Source organism: Phalacrocorax carbo, chromosome 10, assembly GCF_963921805.1.
Source record: "Phalacrocorax carbo chromosome 10, bPhaCar2.1, whole genome shotgun sequence".
Taxonomy (NCBI): Eukaryota; Metazoa; Chordata; class Aves; order Suliformes; family Phalacrocoracidae; genus Phalacrocorax; species Phalacrocorax carbo.
In genome coordinates, this window is record NC_087522.1 from 13,230,795 (window position 1) to 13,252,304 (window position 21,510).

The 21,510-nt window shown below is 37.9% G+C and overlaps 1 protein-coding gene across 1 annotated transcript in view; it reads left to right on the top strand.

Moving 5' to 3' along the window:
• GRIN2A (glutamate ionotropic receptor NMDA type subunit 2A) overlaps positions 1-21,510 on the top strand; it is a 187,261-nt gene that overhangs the window by 85,799 nt on the left and 79,952 nt on the right. Inside the window, exon 2 of the mRNA XM_064462129.1 lies at positions 13,092-13,684. Coding sequence (XP_064318199.1) covers positions 13,092-13,684 — 593 coding nt within the window. The remainder of the gene's footprint in view (positions 1-13,091; positions 13,685-21,510) is intronic.

Here is a 21,510-nt window from a genome sequence, read left to right on the forward strand (position 1 = left end):
TGAAGACCTTCATGTGGAGAAGTGATTCTACTTTGTGTGGAATGGAGCACGTCAAGCGATACGGCATAGTTTTTACATATTTTTTTTCCCCTCAATTTTCACTACGCACTGTGCAGGAAGACTGCCTTATTTAGTAGGGATTTGAAAAACCAACACCTTTCTCCCTAAAATGAGCCATATCTGCTCCTGAACACAGGACAGTCCCTGTTTGCTCCACAGATCCATCTTCCTTGCACAAAAGGGGGAAGTTTTGGTTCAGCTTTATTATTCATCATCTTTTAATTATCTGTTAATATAACATGAAATATCATCATCTGGGGAAATTAAAGTCATATTGCTTTTATACAGAGGATTATGATTCATGGAAAGAAATGCCAGAACTGCCTAGTGAGAGCTGTGCAGTAAAATCGTCCTCTGTTCTTCCTCATTGCATCTGTATTCCAGGAGTTTTGGTGGAGTATATTGCAAAGAATCAGGCCATGGCTTTTTCTTTTCCTTTTTGGTAGTACATGATGTCACAGTAAGGCATAGCAAGTTTGAGGATCAATCCTAAAATACTTATTTTAATGAGATGTTTAATCTTAGTAAAATATTACACTTGCTGTAAATAGCAAGTATCAGATAGAAACGGCTAAGATGCTGCTTTCAAGTCTCAGTATTTTTCAGACTGGATTTTGGACACCAGAACGTCAATGCATTATTTCTAAAGGACATGCAAACAAAGAGCAGTCTTGTAGTCTGTAAACCTAAAATTGCTATTCTAGGGTATGGCGCTAGGGGACACAAATGGGGGCAAATCAAGATACACTAGCTTAAGGCAAAGCACAATCCCTGGTGCCTATTACACTGAAATCTAAACTGCAGTTGCAACTTTCTTAACAAGCTTTGTTACATAAGGTCCCTGAAATGTAATGAGCACTCATCTTTTATGTGTGGAACTGAAGGCACTTAACAACTTGGAAGAACAGGTGTTTTGTTTGTTAGCCCTCCTACACAAAAGGCTTTTTTTCAAAGGAACCGAAAGGATTGGCATCTAAATCCCTTTGATGCACAGTTCCATTAATGAAAATGAACAAGTACCCTGACTTCATAGTGGTAGACAATCTATTTCTGTTAACTGAGTACTTAAAAGATTTTCAGACTAAACATGTAGTAGCATAAATAAAATGGGTGTGGCAGAACCCTCACATCTGTGCAGATGCTCCTTTCTGCATGAGCATACCCACCTTGGGAGGCTGTGGAGCACCCTGAACTCCCACTGAATTTAGATGCGAGGGTACTTACAATTTAGCTGCAACATGGATGCTTGAAGAAATCTATTACCTGTTGTAGTCTATACTGAGGTTAGTTGAAAATCTTTTGTGTTTCCTACCTAGGTTATAAAAACTCTGAAGTTCTCTATATATTCCTATGAAAATATGGTCATTAATTTGTGGGGTGTTGTACCTATCTAGGAAATAGCTATATGCTTAGTTTTGTCAAATGCAACTAATAAAAGTTTCTGGCATTAAAAACATCAACCCAAAGAATATGTTTTGTTACTTATTTGTATTCAGTACAAGGGTTATTATGTCTCTCTCTTAAAAGTATAAACTTTTTATTCAGGTTAAGGAAGATGGCTTCAGTCCTCTCCACACTGTGCTGAACATTGTACAAACATATTTTTTAATAGCTGGAAATGAGATACTCAATTTGCTGTAGCAGTGCAGTATCTAGTATAACTGTCAAATCTGTAATAATTTCCAGAAGGAATTACTATGCCTTGTAAGACCTAAACTTAGCATTTTGGACATTTACTTTCTTGAAGTTATGTTTTCCCTCTGATATTTACTGTAAATCAGGACTATGCTTAAAGATATTTTCCCTCTACTTAACTAAGGAAAAGTAACTTGAGCTAAGGTATTTCATAGAAGAAATAGTTTTAGAGCCCATATAAAAATCTCAGTAATTTGAATCTATGTTCTGCCTGGAATATTATGTGCTCATAGGAATAATATTTAGTGAATGTCTTGATGTGTGAAATTCTTGCATCTAAATAAGTTGAATAATCCTTAAACAGAATGCCAAAAAGAAAATGCAGATTTAAGTCAAAGGTGTGGAACAGTATGGGTAGTCGGAAAAAGTAGGTGTAACTGTTTTTTGTACGTGTATCTCTGTTACATTACCTTATCATTCATCACAGAATGCAACATTAAATGCTCATGTCCTTACCTGGCTAGCACATTGATATTGCAAAACTGTTGTACCTGCCTACAGTGGAATTCCACATTCTTCCTCATTCCACATTCTTCCTATGTTCCTTCTGGTATGGATGCAGTAGCTCTGAGCACTGGAGGCTTTGCAATTACTTTAACACAAATGTGGGGTTTTTTTGTGACTTCAGCTATGATTAGTCAAAGGCTCTGCAATGAATACGGGTAAAATGTCATCCATTGTTGGTGTACTTTGGGCTATGTTCTTATCAGTAGGATTCATTCTAATATAGGCAGTTAGCCACCCTCTTGTCTTGAGCTAGGGTGATATCTACGTACTGATATAGATCATACATATCAGAAATTTTGTAACTGAATTTGCTTCTGACCTGCTGCTATTAAATGTACAATGGAAAAGGATATTCATTGCTAGGCTGATGGGCTGACCACTCACTTTGAGTTATTAGCATAACAGAAGAGCAGCTGTAGCTTTGCCCAGAGACCAAAGGTGGCGCCTAAAGAGGAGAATGTAAGGCGTAAGCATAAATGGTATTTCCCTTCAGTACACACCCTTCTTTGGATCTAATGATTGTACATAAAAGCAGAGGAGCATACTGAGTATTTTGAAACTCTTCTAGAAGGATTTAAAAGAAGCATGCATGCTTTGGATAAGTTATGATATTTTTTTGTGACTTTGCCTTCCAAAGGCAGGGGAGCCAGGTTTGGACCTCTTTTTGTTTGGCACCCAAACCACCTGGGGAACCAAAATGCATATGTCTGCTTGAAGAGATCCAGAATTTTGAATCTGTTGTCTTATCATCATCTTCCTCTGCTATCTGAATATATCTAACAAATCTCTGTTGCCATGGAAAGCTGTTCTGAATGGCTCCTTGAACTCTGTTTAGCCCTCCTCTTAAAAAATTTCCTTCCCATCTGTCTGTTTGCCCTCCCCAGCTAGGCCCTTGCTGTTGTTGGATTTCTCTCTTCAGCCCAAGGCCGCTGAAGCAGACTAGGCACACAGAGGTGGCCAGCCCAAGAGTTCTGGCTCATAAAGGAAAAGCACGTACTTACAACCACACAGTAAAAAAAAAAAATTAAATTGGCTTTATATTTCTTTTATTTGCTTAATATTTTATACTCACCATTTGGTGAAAGGGGGTGGAGGGGGAGGTTGTTTGTTGCCTTCTTTTTTATTTGTTAAGTGTAGATGTATGGAAATGACTTAGTTAATGGTTCTCTGGCTTCTTATCATTAACACAAGTGAGAAGTGTTTTAGCATTCCGTTGAGACCAAATGTTTTCAGATAAGGAGATGATGTCTTAAAGCATTTTTGTTCATATTTAATTATGCATATCCTTCTATATAGTGTATGGAATTCATGCACATATGCAATACATACTATAAGTAGTCAGCCTATTTGACTTCATTCTGCTGCCATTAAATGATAAATTGTTACTGATTCTGGACAATGCTGGACTCTTGGCTGTAGAATATTTAAATATTATTGTGGGTAAGTAAAGTTTTGATTCTGTTTACAAGATTAATAACTTTGGATGGTGTTGGTTTTAAAGCTTCTAATGGCAAAACTGTATCAAAATCCTTTCGCAAATTTCATTGATGCATGAGCTGTAAGCAGTTTGTTACGCAGAATTTTCTTGTGCATGATTTGTACTAGATAAGATAGAAAATTTGAACAGAGATTCATAGGAATCTTCAACCTCTCTAAATCCTTGTTCTGAACCACTTTTCCTATAGGTTGGCGGTATATGGTACATATCTATATTATGCTGTGATGTCATCTTATAGTCAAGTGAAATGGTTAATGTGTTAAGACACCAAATAGCTGGAATGAAAATTTGCCCCAGGGATGAGTTATTGAATCACACTGATTCTTGAACATTTCCATAAGCTATTCAAACAACTTATATTTTTTTGATTCTACAGCAATAGTAATGTAAACACATGAAACACTGCTTAGCTAAAATATTATCATTAAACTGAAAAAATATTACCAAATCTATGTATTTTAATTTAGCAGGTACCCAAAAAGATATCAAGTAAATTGGACTCCAGCAGATTCTGTGGATGACTCAGTAATTTGTGTGCATGTTTAAATTTATGGCTGGGGTAGAGCAAAATCGATTTGGATGACTGATTTTGAAAAAAAAAAAATCAGGCTGGTACTGTAAAATGCTGTTAATCAGATAAAATGTGACACTTTTTAAAGACTAATGACAAAACCCTTTTAAGCAGTAAAGTCTGTAAGATTAAACTACTAGAATGAAATTTTATTTGCTGAAAATTTTTAAAATTGAGATTAGCAAGCCTCATTTTTTATTGAAAGAGCAAGATAAAACACTGCTTTTTCTTTTTGGACTTCCTTGGAAATTTTGGAATCTTCCTTTGTATTGGAGATCTGTCTGCCTCCTCCGAAACCTGACTCTCAGGGTGCCATTTTGGAACTGGGCAGTTAAAACCCATATACAAGGTTGTTTTCAGTAAGCATGGCTTTAACAGCAGGATTGTTTTAAAGATTTATAATTAGAATTAGGTATCTGCTCCAAGAAATAATATAAGTCACTGTAAACTAAATGCTTTAATTTTATATCCATTAAAGCTCCCCAAATTGCCCATGAATCAAGAGAAGCTCATCTCTGATGGCCTTAGGGGAGCAGATGCGGTTCAAAGTAAATGAACTAATTGATTTTGTAGATAATTCTCTGTAGTCACAGACTGAAACTTGAGGAAGGTGTGAAATGCCACATAGCCCAGCATGTTGTTTTGGTAGTAGAATATGTAGTGTCTCAACACTGATATGAAACAGTATGAACATCAGTAAACAATGCCCCAGTGTGACTGTAAGAGAGTGGGATAGTGGGGATGGATAGTCTATATGGCAAGATTTTTATTTATTTTCCAAAGACCTATGTGGCTCATTTGGTTGGCATCCTTCACTCATCCTATGTCCCTGTGTTGTTTTATTTCTAGAGGCAAATTAAGTGAGTTCCAATGACCCATACTAGGAGAGGAAAGTTATCCAGACTTTTCCTTTCCTCAGGGATCTGAGTCTATACCTGCTGGATTTCCTGAGTCTTGGCCTTTCACCGGGCTAATTCATGAGCTCCCTGATGCTCTCTTAATGCTTTTTGTTTCTGTTATGTGGTGAGAAGCTTTCTATGATTCTACAAAATGAATTTTTGTGTTCCTGAAAATAAGTCTAGGCTTTCCTCCTTCCAGCAAGCACAGTTTGAAAGTTGTGCAGTAAAAACACGTTTTGGATTTCTTTCTACCTTGTTTTATAGCATGGTTTCATTGTTTATTTTTCTTATCCAAGTAGGTAACCTGTACGGAATAGATCATCATCAGTTTCTTCTAAACTTTCTCACGTTGCCATGGGGAGAATAGGACCAGGACTCCATTTTCTTCTAATCCTGTCACCACAACTTTGTTGTGGTGTATCAGATGTGAAATGTTGGCAGATGAATGTTTCCATACAGCAGAAAGCCAGTTGCTTTAAACAGTATTGTTGGAGTATCTTCACAGCAATTGCCTCCTCTGTCTTTGAAAAGTCATTAACTTCCCTGATTGCTCCCCAATCATTCATAAGAACTGTCTGAACAGTTTTCACTGAAAACTCTTGAGTTCTGCATGTGAACTTGGGTGTTCCTTGAGGTGAAAGATGTACTGCATGGCTAATTTAAAGTCATTTTCCCAGGGAAAATGAAGTTGTCTCGGGCTCTTCAAGAGACTATTTACTTGCATCAGTTTAGTGGTGACTAAACACATGAATGAAGCAGAAGTACACTGCTTGTACAAACCATGAGAAAATGAGACACCTAAATTTAAAAAATGGCAAAAATTTTACCTGCAGTGATGACAAGGGACAGAACAGAAATTATACTCTGTATGTTATACGCTGTAACCTATGGCATAAAATCTGTCCCTCTTGAGAACTAACTGATATATTAGGTCGCACACATTTTTCAATATTTATTTTCATGGTGAAAAACTTATAGGAAATGGCAAACTTCTGTACAAAACTCATCTTCTCCATAAAGGAAAAACGATTTAGGATAATGTTAACACTTTACACTGACGTACAGCACCACGTGATACTGTATGGGTTAAAGAGTGTCTGATTTATATTCATGAAATATTTGAACACATAAAGCAAATACAATTTGTCTGAAAATACTCTTTATTCTCCCTTATCATCCTTGCAGGAATCAGTACCCTACTACTTCTTACATGTTGGGATTCTCTTTCACCCCAAAAGCTGTACAATAGCTGTTACTCATCCAAATAGCTACGGTACAACCAGCTCCACACTGCATTTTGTAGAACCACAATTTTGCCCTTCATCATTGCAATATTCATGGTGTAAGATGTTTATGTAACAGGAGAAGTTGAAATTTATCTAGAAAGGAGGCATCTTTGAATAAACCTGTCATCAAATGACCATATGAAAGTCCCTGCTGGTTCACATGAATCTTTTCAGGATTTTATCAAGTTCAGTCACAGGTTTGTGGATGTCATTTCAGCCTTTGAAAGCATGTTTCACTTGCCTGTCCTGGTTGAACAGGAGCTTAGACTAAGCCACCAAGTTTTCCAATGTTCGAACAGTCCATGAATGAAAAACCAGACGGTGCACTCCATCCCAGGGAACAGTTCATGAACTCTGTGCTAAACTAGTCGTCTTCCGTAACTAAGTTACATTGTTTCACTTGCTGGTGTGTTGAGTTACTTTAATTCATTAGACACAACACTGTATTATTTGAAGAATGCAAAATATTAAAAACCAGCGGACTCTGCAATGGTCTATAGAAACCCTGTTCTCATTCCTTTGTATTTGTTTATTTGCTATTCTGGTATAGAAAAAATAGTGACAAAGTTCAGCTCTGGTTGCAGGCCCAGATAAGCCAAGCAAGTAGTATAAAATTAAATGGATATATTAAAGAAAAAAAAAAATCAAACAACAAAAAACGCCTATCTGTTATCTAGCAAAATTCTTAGGATAAACCATGACCTGAAAATACTGAAGCCTCTGCAAAATTAATCCCTGCAGGCTCCCTGTGGAAATGGGAAAGAACACACTTGATTAAGCCGGTGCTAACCTTTCAAAATCATGTTTCTCTGATATTTATTCCTTGAAAAAATAAAAGGGGACATGTCGGAAATTTGAAAGCCATAACGTACTCCCTTGCTTGCTACTGCCCTTTTCTAACTTGAGTGTTCCTCTCCCAGAGCAAACTTTTAAAATAAAAAGTAAGGCCTTGGTTCATCCTTTTTTCTTGGCCTTTGTACATTTTGTGGCTCTACATTTGTACCAATTAAGTTGCAGAGTAAGAAAATTTCCATCCCTTTTCTAGCTCTGCTAGAAGGCCTTAGTCTTCTCAGTGACAAATGATGAAACGCATTCATAGGTCTATGTGGGCAGATTTGAAGAACATAAAACCTATTGTGTGGGGGCTTCAGGAACCCACACACCCTCATCCACAGAACCCCTGCCCCTGCTCTCCCCTCTGTCCCGCTCTGCTCAGCCCATGCCCCAGCAGGGCTGGCATGGGGGTCCAGGTGTTGCTGGACAAGGACAGGGGGACCAGTCAGGCTTCAGGTTGAGTGCAAGAAGCAAGTCAGTGTCATCTGGGGCTGGGCATGGGCCTTGCTGGAGCTGAGCTTGACCCAGGGTGACGGTGGCTGGTGGGTGCTGCCTGGGGCCCAGGCAGCCCATAGCCCACGTGGGAGTGCAGGAGCACAACTCCCACAGCAGAGGTTGGTATCAGCAGAGAAACCTGCGGGTGGGGATCATGCATGTTTTTGCTGTGTGTGAGGCCAGAAAGGTGACAGGTCCTTGGGCAAAAGGTCTCTTCTGCTGTTTGTAATAATTACTACATTATTTCCACCCTCACATGTTGCTCTGCTTTGCCTGAAAGTATATAATTTTGTATAATTTCCACTGAATTGCTCCCATGGTGATAATGGGGGAGTTTTCTCCCTGGGTGCCTCAGTGAGATGTTTGTGTTGGGAATTGCATGTTCTATACCGTTAATGAATAGAGGCAGGAATTTAATAACTTAAGAGTTTAGAAATGTGCAGCGTGTCTTGGGAGGAAAGGTTTTCCTTTCAACTTCTCCACTTCAGTGTCTGCATTTACTGAAAGTTTTGTGTGGGTCTGTATGCTTCCACAAGGGAAGACCGTATGGCTGAAACCTAGATATTCATCACGGATAAACTCGATCACTTCATATTTACCAAGGGATCAATAAATTATTTCAGTTAATTCAAGAAAAATGGTACCAAGTTAACACACTGCAAGATACATTATCTACCTACATTTGAGATTGGTACAAATAATTTCCTCCTGTGTATTATTGCTGTGGTGCTAAATTATTCAGCTTAAATTCATGATTAATCTCTGGCTTTCAGTTTTTCCAGTCTTCATAAAACTGCCAAATAAATACTATAATTCATTAAACAGGAAACAGCTTGCGCTGTATATGTAGACCTAGAACCACATGCCTTAAATCTGTTATAAAAATTGAATATCTAAGTTACAGTGGTGTAAAATAGGAAAAAAATAATTTTTGCTGGATCTCTGTGGAGATGCAGAATAAGAATGAGGTAATTAAGATAACTTTAAAGTCCTACTTGTAGTCCTGTCATAATAATCTTGCTTCTAGCTGAATATAATCACCCTCTGGATTTCTTCTTAAACTGTGTTTCTTTTTTTTTTGCTTCCTGTCATAATATTGTCTTACCTGCCCAACAACTCTCCTCGACAAGCCTGCCCAATGGAAAATCGATTTGGTCTTATGTTGACCCCTATTTTGTTCTGGTTTAGCATTTCATTTTTACTTTAAAAAGGTATACTATTTTAGATAACATACGTTTCTTTCTTTAACTAGCCAATTATTGCAACTTTTTCCCTAGTAGGCATAAACTACTGTCAGGGCTTACCTCAGCTGTTACAGCAGCTGTGAGTATGCCCTGCTGATCTCATGGAAAAGCTGGAGCTAGGAAGCTAAGATGTCATGAAAATAGCTGAGAATGAGGTTTCGGGAGAAATATTCCTCTAATTTGTTGGAATTGAGGAAGTGAAATGTGCAATTCTGACAACAGTGACAGATGTATAGGCTTGGTACACTAATTAAAAAGCAACTTACCCTAATATATTAATCTATGCAATGATAGCACCAGAGAGAGCTGCTCTGTTTTGTGCACAAGCATGGGAATGCTGAAGCACCCTTCTCCTGTAATGACAGAATTTTATATTGTATACAAAATTCAAAAATAATGTCAAGCAAGAAGCAATTGAAAGATTACTTCCTTCTGGTGTGAAACATATGGGGAGATGTTTTGCTATGAACTGTATGTTCATGTGCAAGACAGAAAGAAACAAAAAGTTTTAATTTGTTGTTTTCCTTTTCTCTTCATTGCTGGTTTTTAGTTTACATGGCTGTGGTAGACTCCAGCTAAGAAGCTAGAACAGAAAAATCAAATAAAGCATTACTTAATCATTTCCACAACTACTTCTAACTACATTTTTGCTTGTATCAGTGTAACATCTTGGGAGTTTCACGCTGTGAGATGTATCTGTGGAATTCATCTGTATAAAAGTTTCTTATATTGGATAAGTAGTGCAGTTTCCTTGCATCCTCCACCAATAATCTCAATAGATGGGGCCACTGAGGAAAGAACAACATATTTCTGATGTGCATGTAAAGCACTTCCAATATTACATCTGTATTCCTACTTCAGCAATGACTTGGATGTCTTGATAGATGAGAAGATGACAGTTAAATGAAAATAACTGAATAATTTTGTTTTTTTAGAAACATCACTAGATTGCTTTTGAATATAGAAAAGTAGGACTTAAATTCTCTGTGTGTAAAAAATAGTAAGTCTGTATAAAGCAGAGGCATAATGCTTTTCGGGAAGAATGTGAAGCTTTAAAATCCCCAAAATGGAGAGTTCTGTACATGTTTAAGGATACAGTAGTTGAATCCCTTATAGTTTTATTTATTTATTTGCTGTTTCTTCACTAGAAATTCTTTCTCCCCCAACTTAATGGATATGTCCTTGAATATTCTCCCTGTAGGCATTTAAATATCTGCTGAAGTTCCTATGGCTGCAATTTGTTTGTAATCTTCCATCTGTTTCAAACTCATTGTAAACATGTACAATCAGATCTTTGGCTCTATAAAAGAATCACATGAAGTTGGTAAGATACAAGGGGTTTCTTCAGATGAGACTCTCAGTTGTGATATTTGTATCTCCACTTTTCCTGAACCCAAACTTATTTTCACCATATAATTACAATTTTTTTCACCATTCTGATAACAAATTGATGTTAATTGCCTGATTTTGACTTAAGTTCTCATTCACAATTATGTGAAAATGATTCATGTAATATTGGTGTGAACTTTATAAAAATATTTATAGTTAAACTCCTTTCATAAACTATTTTTCTAACCTAGGAAAGGATTTATTTTTAGTACTTTTCTTGTGTTGTCAGACTCCTTGTAATGGTGACACAGGGCATTGTGCACAAGCATTGCCAGGGAAGATGACAAGGACTGCTTTAGGTTAAAAAACTGTATTTACTAGTTAGAAAGGTCATGCTTGGAAATGTCTATATGCATTGTTTTTTGCCTCAAAGACTTCATCTTCAGTTGCCTTATTATAGAAGTTCCTTGTGATGCACAAAGGACCAAGGTGTATGCATTGTTTGAAAGAAATATTCCACTACGTTAGTAGCCATAAACCAGGAATGGGGTAGAGTGAAAGGATATGATGGAAAATAATCTATTTAATTTACTGTAAATTATTTTACTTATTTTTTACTGTTGTTTAACATAGCCACAAGTAAAAACCAGGATAGGATAAGAGCTGGAGAAAAAAACTGAAGTGATTGACTTTGCATTACAGTATTTTTTTTTTTTATGTTCAGTTAGGAAGCTACAGCAAACTTGAATTCACGGCATTGTCTCTAGATACCTAATTTACTTTGTAATAGTAAATAAGTAACCAAACAATTAAATGCTGACTATAAGCAGATTTTCTGTGTGCTGGGTTCCTTTAGCTGTAAGTGTCCCCAGATGAAAGGCTTGCTTGCTTCCGTGTTTATTTTTAAGTATACAGTGCAGGTCACCAGGAAATAGGTCCTAGAAGCATTCAGTAATCAAATCTTCCTAATTAATTTCTTCTCCCAAATATGTTCTATAACATCTGTAATCAACACAAAACCACTGCAAATCTGGCCCTGGCATTCAGAATGCCATCTCTGAGGTACCAAAGAAGCCATGGCAGATGATTCCTTACCACCAGTAGTGTGTATTTTGTACCTTCAATATCAGACTTCATGGTCTGACACAAGTTGTAAGACTTATTGCTGTCAAGCTGTACAAAGTCCTGGTGTTGGGTTCCTAACGCTTGGAAAGCAATAACGCTCTTCATCTTCTATTTAAAAAAAATTATAGACCCCCAGTTTGCTCTGAATAGATTTCTGTAGATAAAATACAGAACTTGTAGAGCTGAGTTACTGTTCTCACTAATAATTTTATGTTTAACACCACCTTGCTATGAAACCTAAGTCAATTAATCTGTTTCTGTTCCCTGTAAGTGTAAAATAGGATAGCAGTTAGCAACCATGTTCATAAAACTCTTTAAATTAAAAGCACTCTGTGTGTCATTCCTGTAAAGGCTGCACAAGAAATATTGAATTGTTAATATCTTATTTTTAATTCATAAGCTTTTCTTTCAGCAGCAGTTCATGCTTTCTGCATCTAAAAATGATGCACATAAGTTGCCACTACTGGTCAGGAATAAATACTGAAGTAAAATGAAAATAAAGAATTATATAGCTTCCTGTGTACGGTTTTGGTACTCAAATATTTGTGATGTATCTAGGATGTAAAATTCAAAAATAAATTTAGATCTTACAACAACTTGGTAGAAATAGACCAGCGAAAATGTTCATAAATTTAGTGTCAACAAAATATATTTTTGTGTTGCCTATTTCTGATAGATGTTGTTAAAATAAAAGACACCTGCCCTTACGCTGTATAAAATGTTATGAATACTGTAAATGCCTAAGACAAATATTGTAAACGAGTCTCCTAGCAAACAGAGAGCACAGCTGTGTCATTCAATGCAGCTTACAGACTATCAGGCCATTGTTTGAATTTACTTTCATTTAAGTAAGTCCTCTGCTAATGAGGACACCAGCAGCTCCCTGGCTGTTCCTGGGGTCCCATCCTGTTAATTCTACATCAGGCATCAATGGGCCATGTGCTCTGAATGGCGCATGATCAGTAGTGAGCCCACGAACAGCAGTGAACTCAGCACCTGGGGATGATAAATCTACTTTGCAGTGTTTGACTGCTTCTACCAAGTCCAATGAACCTGTGGAAATGAAGTGTCCCTCAGACATTAGGTCCGGAATGACAGAGCTTCTTCATATATACACAGCATGTGCATATCAATTTATTTCCATTGTAACTAAAAGTTGGTATGAATTTATTGGATCACATTCCTAATAAGTTTGATGAATCTAAAGCTACCTGCTGGAGGCGTTTTTTTAACAAAAAACTGGGTGGCTGTCTCTAGGGAGCTTCCTCAGTAAAGACTGATTTGAGTTGTGGTCTTCAAGTGATCAAGCCCTCAGAAATTTCCTACATAAATATGTTTGTCACTTTTTGGCAAATATTTTAATTAGCTGTGGTACTTAGAATCAGTATTACGTATTAATTATATGAATATGTTAAGGCACAGAAAGTTACTCGAATGCAATGAAAGTTTGGTAGCCATGGTGGCCCAAAGAGGGCAGAAGAATTAGAGATTCTGTTTCCTTTAGACTTGGACAAAATTAGTAATATGTCACTGTGTTTGGTATTCTAGGATGTGATGTCCACGTTCTTCCAGTTTGGGGCTTCCATACAGCAAGAAGCCATCGTCATGCTGAAGATCATGCAGGATTATGACTGGCACGTGTTCTCTCTGGTGACCACCACCTTCCCTGGATATCGAGACTTCATCAATGTCATTAAGACCACAGTGGAAAATAGTTTTGTGGGCTGGGACATGCAGAATGTCATCATACTTGATACGGCCTTTGGAGATGCCAAGACCCAAATTCAGCTGAAGAAAATTCATTCATCTGTCATCCTGCTCTATTGTTCCAAGGATGAAGCTGTCTACATACTGGATGAGGCTCGTTCCCTGGGCCTTACTGGCTACGATTTCTTTTGGATAGTTCCCAGCCTGGTTAGTGGTAACACAGAAATCACTCCCAAGGAGTTTCCTTCAGGACTCATTTCAGCATCTTATGATGAATGGGACTATAGTTTAGAAGCTCGGGTACGGGATGGCCTTGGGATTATTGCTACTGCTGCATCAGCCATGCTGGAAAAGTACTCCTTCATTCCTGAAGCAAAAACTAGCTGCTATGGACAACTGGAGAAAAATGACCGGCCATCTCACACCTTGCACAAGTAAGGCTTATGGGTTTGGGGTTTTTTCCCTACATAACCTTGGTAATTTTCTATTCTATTGCCATTATATATTTCTTGAAGGAGAATATTATTTTTTGTTAATCCCATCATGCCCTTTTTAAGCAATGATTTACAGGTGTTCCAAGGGAACATGCAAGGTGACTTGCTGCACTTATAACTGTGCAAATGGAAATGATGTTAGGTGCTGTGGAGACTAAATACTGCTCTGGATCTGATTTAGAAGATGAAGGAAATTGGTCTGAGAGGGTATGAAGCTGAGCTACTAAAATCATGCCATTGTGTACTTTAACTATGAGGTAAAATTGCCAAAATGCTCTGGAGACTGTGCCTGTATCACTTGCATCAGCAGGAACCTGGTAAAATTTTAGAAGACAAGAGAAGTGCAGCCTTAAAGAGGTGTCCCTGGAAATTATAGAAGTATTAGATTAGTTAGGCAGCTTTTATCACCTAATAACTGAAATCTGTCACTTCTGTGAGGATTTTATTTCTGTCACCTGTACTAGAATAACTGTAAAAATTAATCTGCACTACTCCAAGTGGATATGGATGTTTTCTCAAAACAGTTTGTCATATGGGAACTGCCAAGTTTAAATCAGGATTCTTTGCTCTCTTCCCCCTCCCCCCCTCCTTTAATTATTAATTACCTTTTATACAGGGTACTCCTGATTACTTCTATCCAATATGTTGCATAATACATGCTACACAGTAATATATTTCTTTATCTGGTTTATGAGAGGAAGTAAAGGGAATCTTGCATTTTTTTTAACAGTTCATTACAATATCTCATATGGAAGCCACTAAGCAGTGTTTATGAAATTCATTCTGACCAAATATTACAAATGAAGCGCTTTCTACAGAAAAGCAGGATGGAATTGGCACAAGAAGGAAAGTCAGTGCCGATTTCAAATAGGAGATTGTGGAACATTTTTAGCCTTCTGAGATATATGTGCATATTTAGATTAGGGGTTGATTGCCATATGATGTCATGGAACAGTTGTTTTTTTTCCATGAAAATGGCATCTTTGTGCATGGTATTCTTCAGAAGCTCTCTTAAAAGCCAAATACTGCCAAGTAAATGGATTTTACCATTTTGTATAAGTATTTCATAAACAATGTGACCAAAGTTCAGAAACTTGGATAGCTCTTTTTAGAGAGTACTTGCCTTAGTATGACTCTTCACTGTTTTTTGGTCTCCCCTTTCCTGTTTCTAAGCCTCTGCCTCTAAAACTGTACAAATTTACCAGAAGTGTTGCAGAAAATCTGTGATTCTTTTCCTGCTGCCCCAGTTGCCCCTGGGGAGTGACAGGAGGCAGCGCTGGGGTGGCTCTCTGAACCAGCGTGGCAAAGCCATCACTCGGTTGCTCATATCAAGGCAGAGCAGCTGGAAGGCACTGCTGGGATGACTGTCCTACCCGCACGCAGTATGTGATCCTCATGTGGTTCTTAATGCAGGTGCTGACAATGCCAGATAAAAGTGAAAGCTAATCACACCCCATTAACCAAATTCTGTGCCTTAATAGTGGGATCTATACAAACAAAGAAGTTCACCATTAATATTTGAACACCAGTTTCCATGAAGTTAAACTGTATTCTATTGTCAGAAGTGTTGGTTCAGTTGGATGGGCCACAAACACTTGAACCCATTTTGGGCAGGACTCCTACCTCATTGTTTTGGTAATACACTAGTACAGACTTGAATTAGGTATTCCATATTCAGCATAAATTGTCTTTCTTCAAGCAATCTTTTTTTTTTTCCCCTCATTAATTCTGTACAACTACAAGAATAGGGCTGGTGAGTGTTAGGTCAGAGAGATTAGACTTCACCAGGAGATTGTGCAGTGCATGATGCACATAGAAATTATTAATAGGAGAAGTTGTAATGTAGTGAACTGTGGTTAATAAAGTCACTTCCCGATGTGAAACACCGCACTGTGAAGTGAGAATATATTTTCCGTATTGGAGATTCTTTGAGCTTCTCTAACACCACAAGAACAAGCAGCAGGCTGTTTTTAATTTAGAAATGTCAGAATTATACTAAAATGAATGAACTTTAAATAGTCCTCCTTATGTAATAACTCCCCAAGACTATTCTTGTCACATGTAATCTGCAAGAAAAGCAAGTATATACAAGCATTTAGCAGTGCTAAGTAATCTCTGGGAGCTGACCAGTCTCCCCGTGCCAAGGTGAATTATGCAAATTCAACGTACTTTCTTATCCTCATCACTAAAGTGTAGGTTTCTTCCTTACAAGACAAATCAGCACCTAAACTGGGGTTTTATTCTGAAATGTAATCTTCACGGTTTCAGGTCACAGATAGTGCAGCTTTCTATTTTAAACTACAATATAAATGTATATGATGTTGTATTAAGAAGATAAATTGAACAAAGGATTTTGGAGCATCCTCACAATGAAAAGGGCTAAAGTAATTCTAAACAGCGTATGGACCTGGGACCTGCTGTACTGCGCCTCCCTGTTTGTGCTGGCAATCAGTGCTGGAGAAGTAGGGTTGCATGAAGGGACACAGCTTGTGCGTTCAGGAGCAAAGAACTCAGTGGAAAGCAGGGAATAGGCTCTGTAAGGTGATGCTTGAGCAAAACCAAGCTCAAGAATGGAGCAAAAAACCAGGATTTTTAGACTCCATCTTTTATAATGACAGTCTAATTCAGCTTTAAGTTCAGTATTGTATTTTAAGGCTATGCCATAATAGCTAATTTGCTTGTAAATGGAGGTTGATAATGCTTTATGTGCAACTTCCTGCACCTAGATAGATTTTAATCTCCATTTGTGAAGAAATTTCATGTAAAGAAAGCCATGAAGTGCAAGCTTCTCCTCCCTCTCTCTTAAATCCCTTGAGTATTAAATTGGTTTGAAGATATGTAAGTTTTGAAGCACACAATTTATCCTTCCCTGTCACTGTAATTTTAAGATGCTTTTAATGGCTTTCTAGACACAGAAAAAATCATGTTTGCCTTAGTTTTTGGAATGATTTGATCAATGTTTATTTCTGATACACATGGGAAAACTAGGTTTTTTTCCCTGTGAATAAAGGAATTAAAATAAAATGCAGGGATAATTTTCAACACTTTAAAAACTATACACATACACACACACACATATATATATTTATTGATTCAGATCATCTTTTCCCATCTGTGTAAGACCCAGATTCTTCCAAGACAGAAAAATACTATTGTGTGAATTACTGGCACTAGTGCAGCAGATAGAATTAGCAGCTTACTAAGTTGAACAAATGCTTGCTCTCTCTCTCAAAAAAGGAAAATATGTAAGCAAACAAACACCAAAACAAAATAACCCTGCAAGTCGTCATGGAAAACGCTGCTGCTTTGTGAATAGATACGCTTCTGCTCATGTTGTGTATAAAACTCATAACCCTGGGAGATACATTTCACAGCAACAGTTCCAACCACTCTGATCTGTACAGGGATGGGTGGGGATGACAAAGCTGTTGCTCTCTTGTCATTATTCTGAAAAGCAGAAAGATGTGTCTGTCCATAGGTAGTCAGGTGTTTACCATGTGGTGTTTACATTTAGTTACATTCAGTTTCCAAATACAACCAAATAATACGCAGGATTTAGAGACTCATCTTACTGAAGTTGTAGGGCTAGAAAGCTGTCCAAACTGCTCTGGGCAGCTGTCATTTCATACTCTTCCCAAGCATAGTTTCCTTTATTAATCATCACCAAGCCAGGGAGCAGGAGCAATGTGAGATCCAAAGGGCCAGATACAAATGCATTAGTTGGTCCTGCCCTGAATCACCCTACTTTAAAAACCTGGGGACTCAGTGGGAACAGTGTTTGAAATGTGCTACCTAATGTTGCAGTCTTTCCATGGCCTGCTGCACGGTTAATTTTCTCGTCCTTGCTGTTGTGCTGCTGATAGCTTACAGCATGGCTGTGAGACGTCTTCTTCAGAGGGCAAGGGTATGCTGTCCCTCTAGTCCTGATATTCATTCATCAAGTTCAATATTTTGATTCCAGCTTTTAGTAATGACAAATAGATTTTCTTCTCTTTTTTTGACCAAAATCAGGTATTAAGTGGACACAATGGTTTGATGAATAATCCAGCAAATCTGTTTAATCTTTCCCTGCATACAGATCAACAGCCAATTTAGAGAGGACTTGTTAATTTAAATTCTGTCAAAAGACTTGGGAAAAAGAAATATAATCTGTTTTATTGTATGAATGAAGATGTATTATTATTTAACTGATTATATATGAAGGAAAATGCTTTTTCACTACTAGAATACTTGCTGTGCAGAAAACCAAATATTATTTGCATTCATCTAAGACTCTCCAGGATATTTTGTGTGCTTTTCCATTTTGTGATGGTACCACATCCTCACAGGAGTGCACTGCATGCAGGGTGATGATCTGAACAGTAACCCAAGTTTCAGTAGTCACCTACATTGCTCGTGTTGTGGAGGGAACCAGCTAATTTGAATATATTTTAAATTTAGTACTTTGGTAACTTTAAAGCTTGAAGAAGTTTCAGTTTTTGCATGCTGCTAGATTTGTTTATTCTTCTCCTTTGCTACTGGGAATGCTGCTCAATGGAAACAAATCCAAACAAGGATGATGCACCCAAATGGCTGAAGGCATGAACAAAGCTGCAAGCCTTTGTGTGGAGCGCTGAGGCCACAGAGGTGCAGGGAACAGCAGATTTCCAGGGAGGATAATATATTTAGGAAAGTGTCTCCAAATGAGGACCAAGCTGCCAGTCCTAGATTTAATGTTAACAGCTGATTTCAGATGTCCAGGATTATAAGAAGTTACTACTGTCAACATGAAAAAATGAATGATAAAAGATACTCAAGGCAAGAAAGAACTTAGTGGCAGGATCCCACGTAACCTCATTAATTTGTGTGAGAATGCTTTCTGATCAGGAGACTCAATAGAGTACCAAATTGGATTGGTACACAGGATACACAAAGTCTAATTTACTGCTGATGAGCAGATTTTAAATAGTAACGGCTAAATATTTGTTGTTCTTTTAATTAATGTGCTGTAACTCCCCTCTTCTGTAATATGAGGGCATTTTCTATATAGTTGCATTAAACAGGAACTGAATTGATGAAATTGTTGTCACGTTTCTCTGAGAGTAAAACTAAACCTCACCGGCAGCAAAGGTGTTGTGGAGGAAAACAGTCCACCCAAGAGATGCTGACATGGTGCTGGTTTACTGATGAAGTGATTCAAGAAATCAGAAAATCTGTATCAGTTTTCTCCCAGGTTAGGTTGGATTAGGAAGCAGAAGGTACCAAACAGTTACCAGATTAGAGGCTTTTAGGACATCTTCCCCTTTTTCTGATAATTAAAAAAACTTTAAAACCAGAGAACAAGCATGACTTCTGTTGGAGTTGAGCAGAGCCAACCTTCAGGGCTGAAAGCAGGCCTTGAAATTCAAAATATAAGTGAAGGTTCTTGGAGACGGAGCTGCTGCAGACACCATCCCCTTGCAGGAAGCCAGGCAGGTTCATGGGGAAAAGTTTGGGATGTTTCTGAGGTGGTGGAGCTACATTAGGGGTTTTTGTTATGAAATGTTGCTTCTAATAACATTAACTCACTAAATCTTCTAGTGTTTTATGAGTGACACTAGCCTGCGGCACCCTCCCAGGCATCTGCGGCCTTTCTAATTTTGCTCCCTCCCCTTGCCCCCCTTTCAGAAGGGGTCCCCAAGAGTTTTGTCACTTGTCTGGCAGAACTGGGGCAAAATGACTTTTCCAGACCCAGTGGCAGCTAATGCTTTAAGGAGCAGCTGGCAGGAGGTACAAGTAGTTGGCATGCCATTCCTTTTTCACAGTCACTGAGCATATTGTTCCCAAAGTTTTATTCATCCGTGCTGGCTCAAGGCCTAGGGAGATACATCTCCAAAGCAGGGTGTCGTCGCAGAGTTATATTCAGGAGAGCGAGGGCTAGAGGAAGTGGAGGAGGAAGAGGAGGCTCTTTGCATCACTGCAAAGGATTTGAATTTAGAAAATAAAATCATACGTAGCTTAAGATATAAAATAATATTTAAAAAAAGCTTCACTGTTTGAAAAAGATATTGCTACCTTGTTTAATAGTGACCTATTTCAGACCTATTTCTCTATGTACTTCAGACCACACATATATTCCACATTCAGTGTTCCTTGATTTAATTTTATAGGTGTTTTCAGGAAATCTGCTTCTCAATGATAAATAATTAGTCTTGGGGTTTCTATTGATAAGTATCTTTCAAATTTCACAGTAGAATCATAGTAAGGAAAGTTCAGCAGTTCAGAGCCTCAACAAGATACAGAAGAAAACATTTGGATTCACTCCTGCTTTTTTTAGGTATGATGCTGGGAGAATGCCAAGCCCAGACAGGCTGGCTGTCTCGATTATTAAAATGGTCGGTTCATACTGTTTGGAGAAAAGAGAAATATCACCAGATGACACGTTGATTGTGAGGTGTTTCATCTGCTTTAAATCTCAGTTTGGAAATTCCTTCTTTGGGAGAGGAGGGGGAGAGTTTCTTTTATGAAACCTCTATTTCCATAAGTCTCTGCTCTTTCTCTTCATTGCCTGAGGTTGTCCTGGGTTTGAAACACTGCCCCATGGTGAAGAAGGCACAAAATAAAAAATGATAGCCCCCAGTGATGGCACCTGAGGAATTTATCAAGTTTGATTATCTGATCTGGGCTGCAGCATGAGTGCAGGAAACGTGGCAGCGAGGAGTCCCGCAGGCTTTCCAATACCTGCAGCTATCAGGCTGAGTGCTTTATTTACAGGTCTAGTAACTAAGTTCTCTTCTTTGGAGGTAGATTAGGAGTCATGTGTTTTTATTAATGCCTCTGCCTTATCCATTATATTTTTCCCAGCCAGTGATCTGTTTGGGAGCTGGATGCCAGGTAGATTTGACACTATTAATAAACCAGCCTGTTATTGCAGAGCTGGCTCTGTTCCTAAGCCAAATGAGTCCTGAATTTCTACTTTTTAAAGTCTGGATCTGTATAAAGTTATCATTATAAAACAAAAAAAAAAAAAGGAAGGAGTAAATATCAGAGCAACCAGAAGAAAGGGCATAAGACAGTCTGAGCTTCCTGTCTCTAAACTTGCTTTTAAAACTACGGGATGTTTGCTAAGGGTGTTAGCACAACCCATGTGGTTTCTAAAGCAATAATTCCTGTATGGTGTGCAGCCCCTCCTCCCTGGCTCCCCCGCTGCGCCGTTTGCCAGGCTGGAGCTTGGAGCAGTTTCTCACATCCACCGGAGTGAAGGTTTTAAAGGTAACCCTGGGAATTTATTACTAGATCCTGTAATATTATGAAAAGAGGTTAGTGGAGAAGGGGACAGGGAAGAAACCAAACGATCCTTTCTATAGGAAAGCAGCTGTTGCTACTAATTGTGCTCACTTACACAATTTGATCCTAGCACAGACAGTTTCAGGTTCATATTTCAGTGGATAGATGGAAAGAAAATGAGCATGAAATAGAGAAAAATGGAGAAAACATCAAAACAAATAATTTGAAGGGGAGAAGAGGAAATTTTTTTACTGTATTATTTTTGGTGAGAGCATTTTTTTGCCATATGTATAATAATTATCACAACTACATTGTATGCATTTATTTTTAAGGGATCAGTTAATGAAAATGTTTTAATTTATTACATTACTCCAAGCACTTCCTGGCTCAGTGTATGTATATGCACACAACTGTTAGCTTTTGAAATCCTGGTCTTTTCTAGATGCCCTGAATTTTTACATATTTGCAAAAGTATTTTCTTACGTATGACATCTTTTTAGTGCTGTAGTCCTTGCACCTTT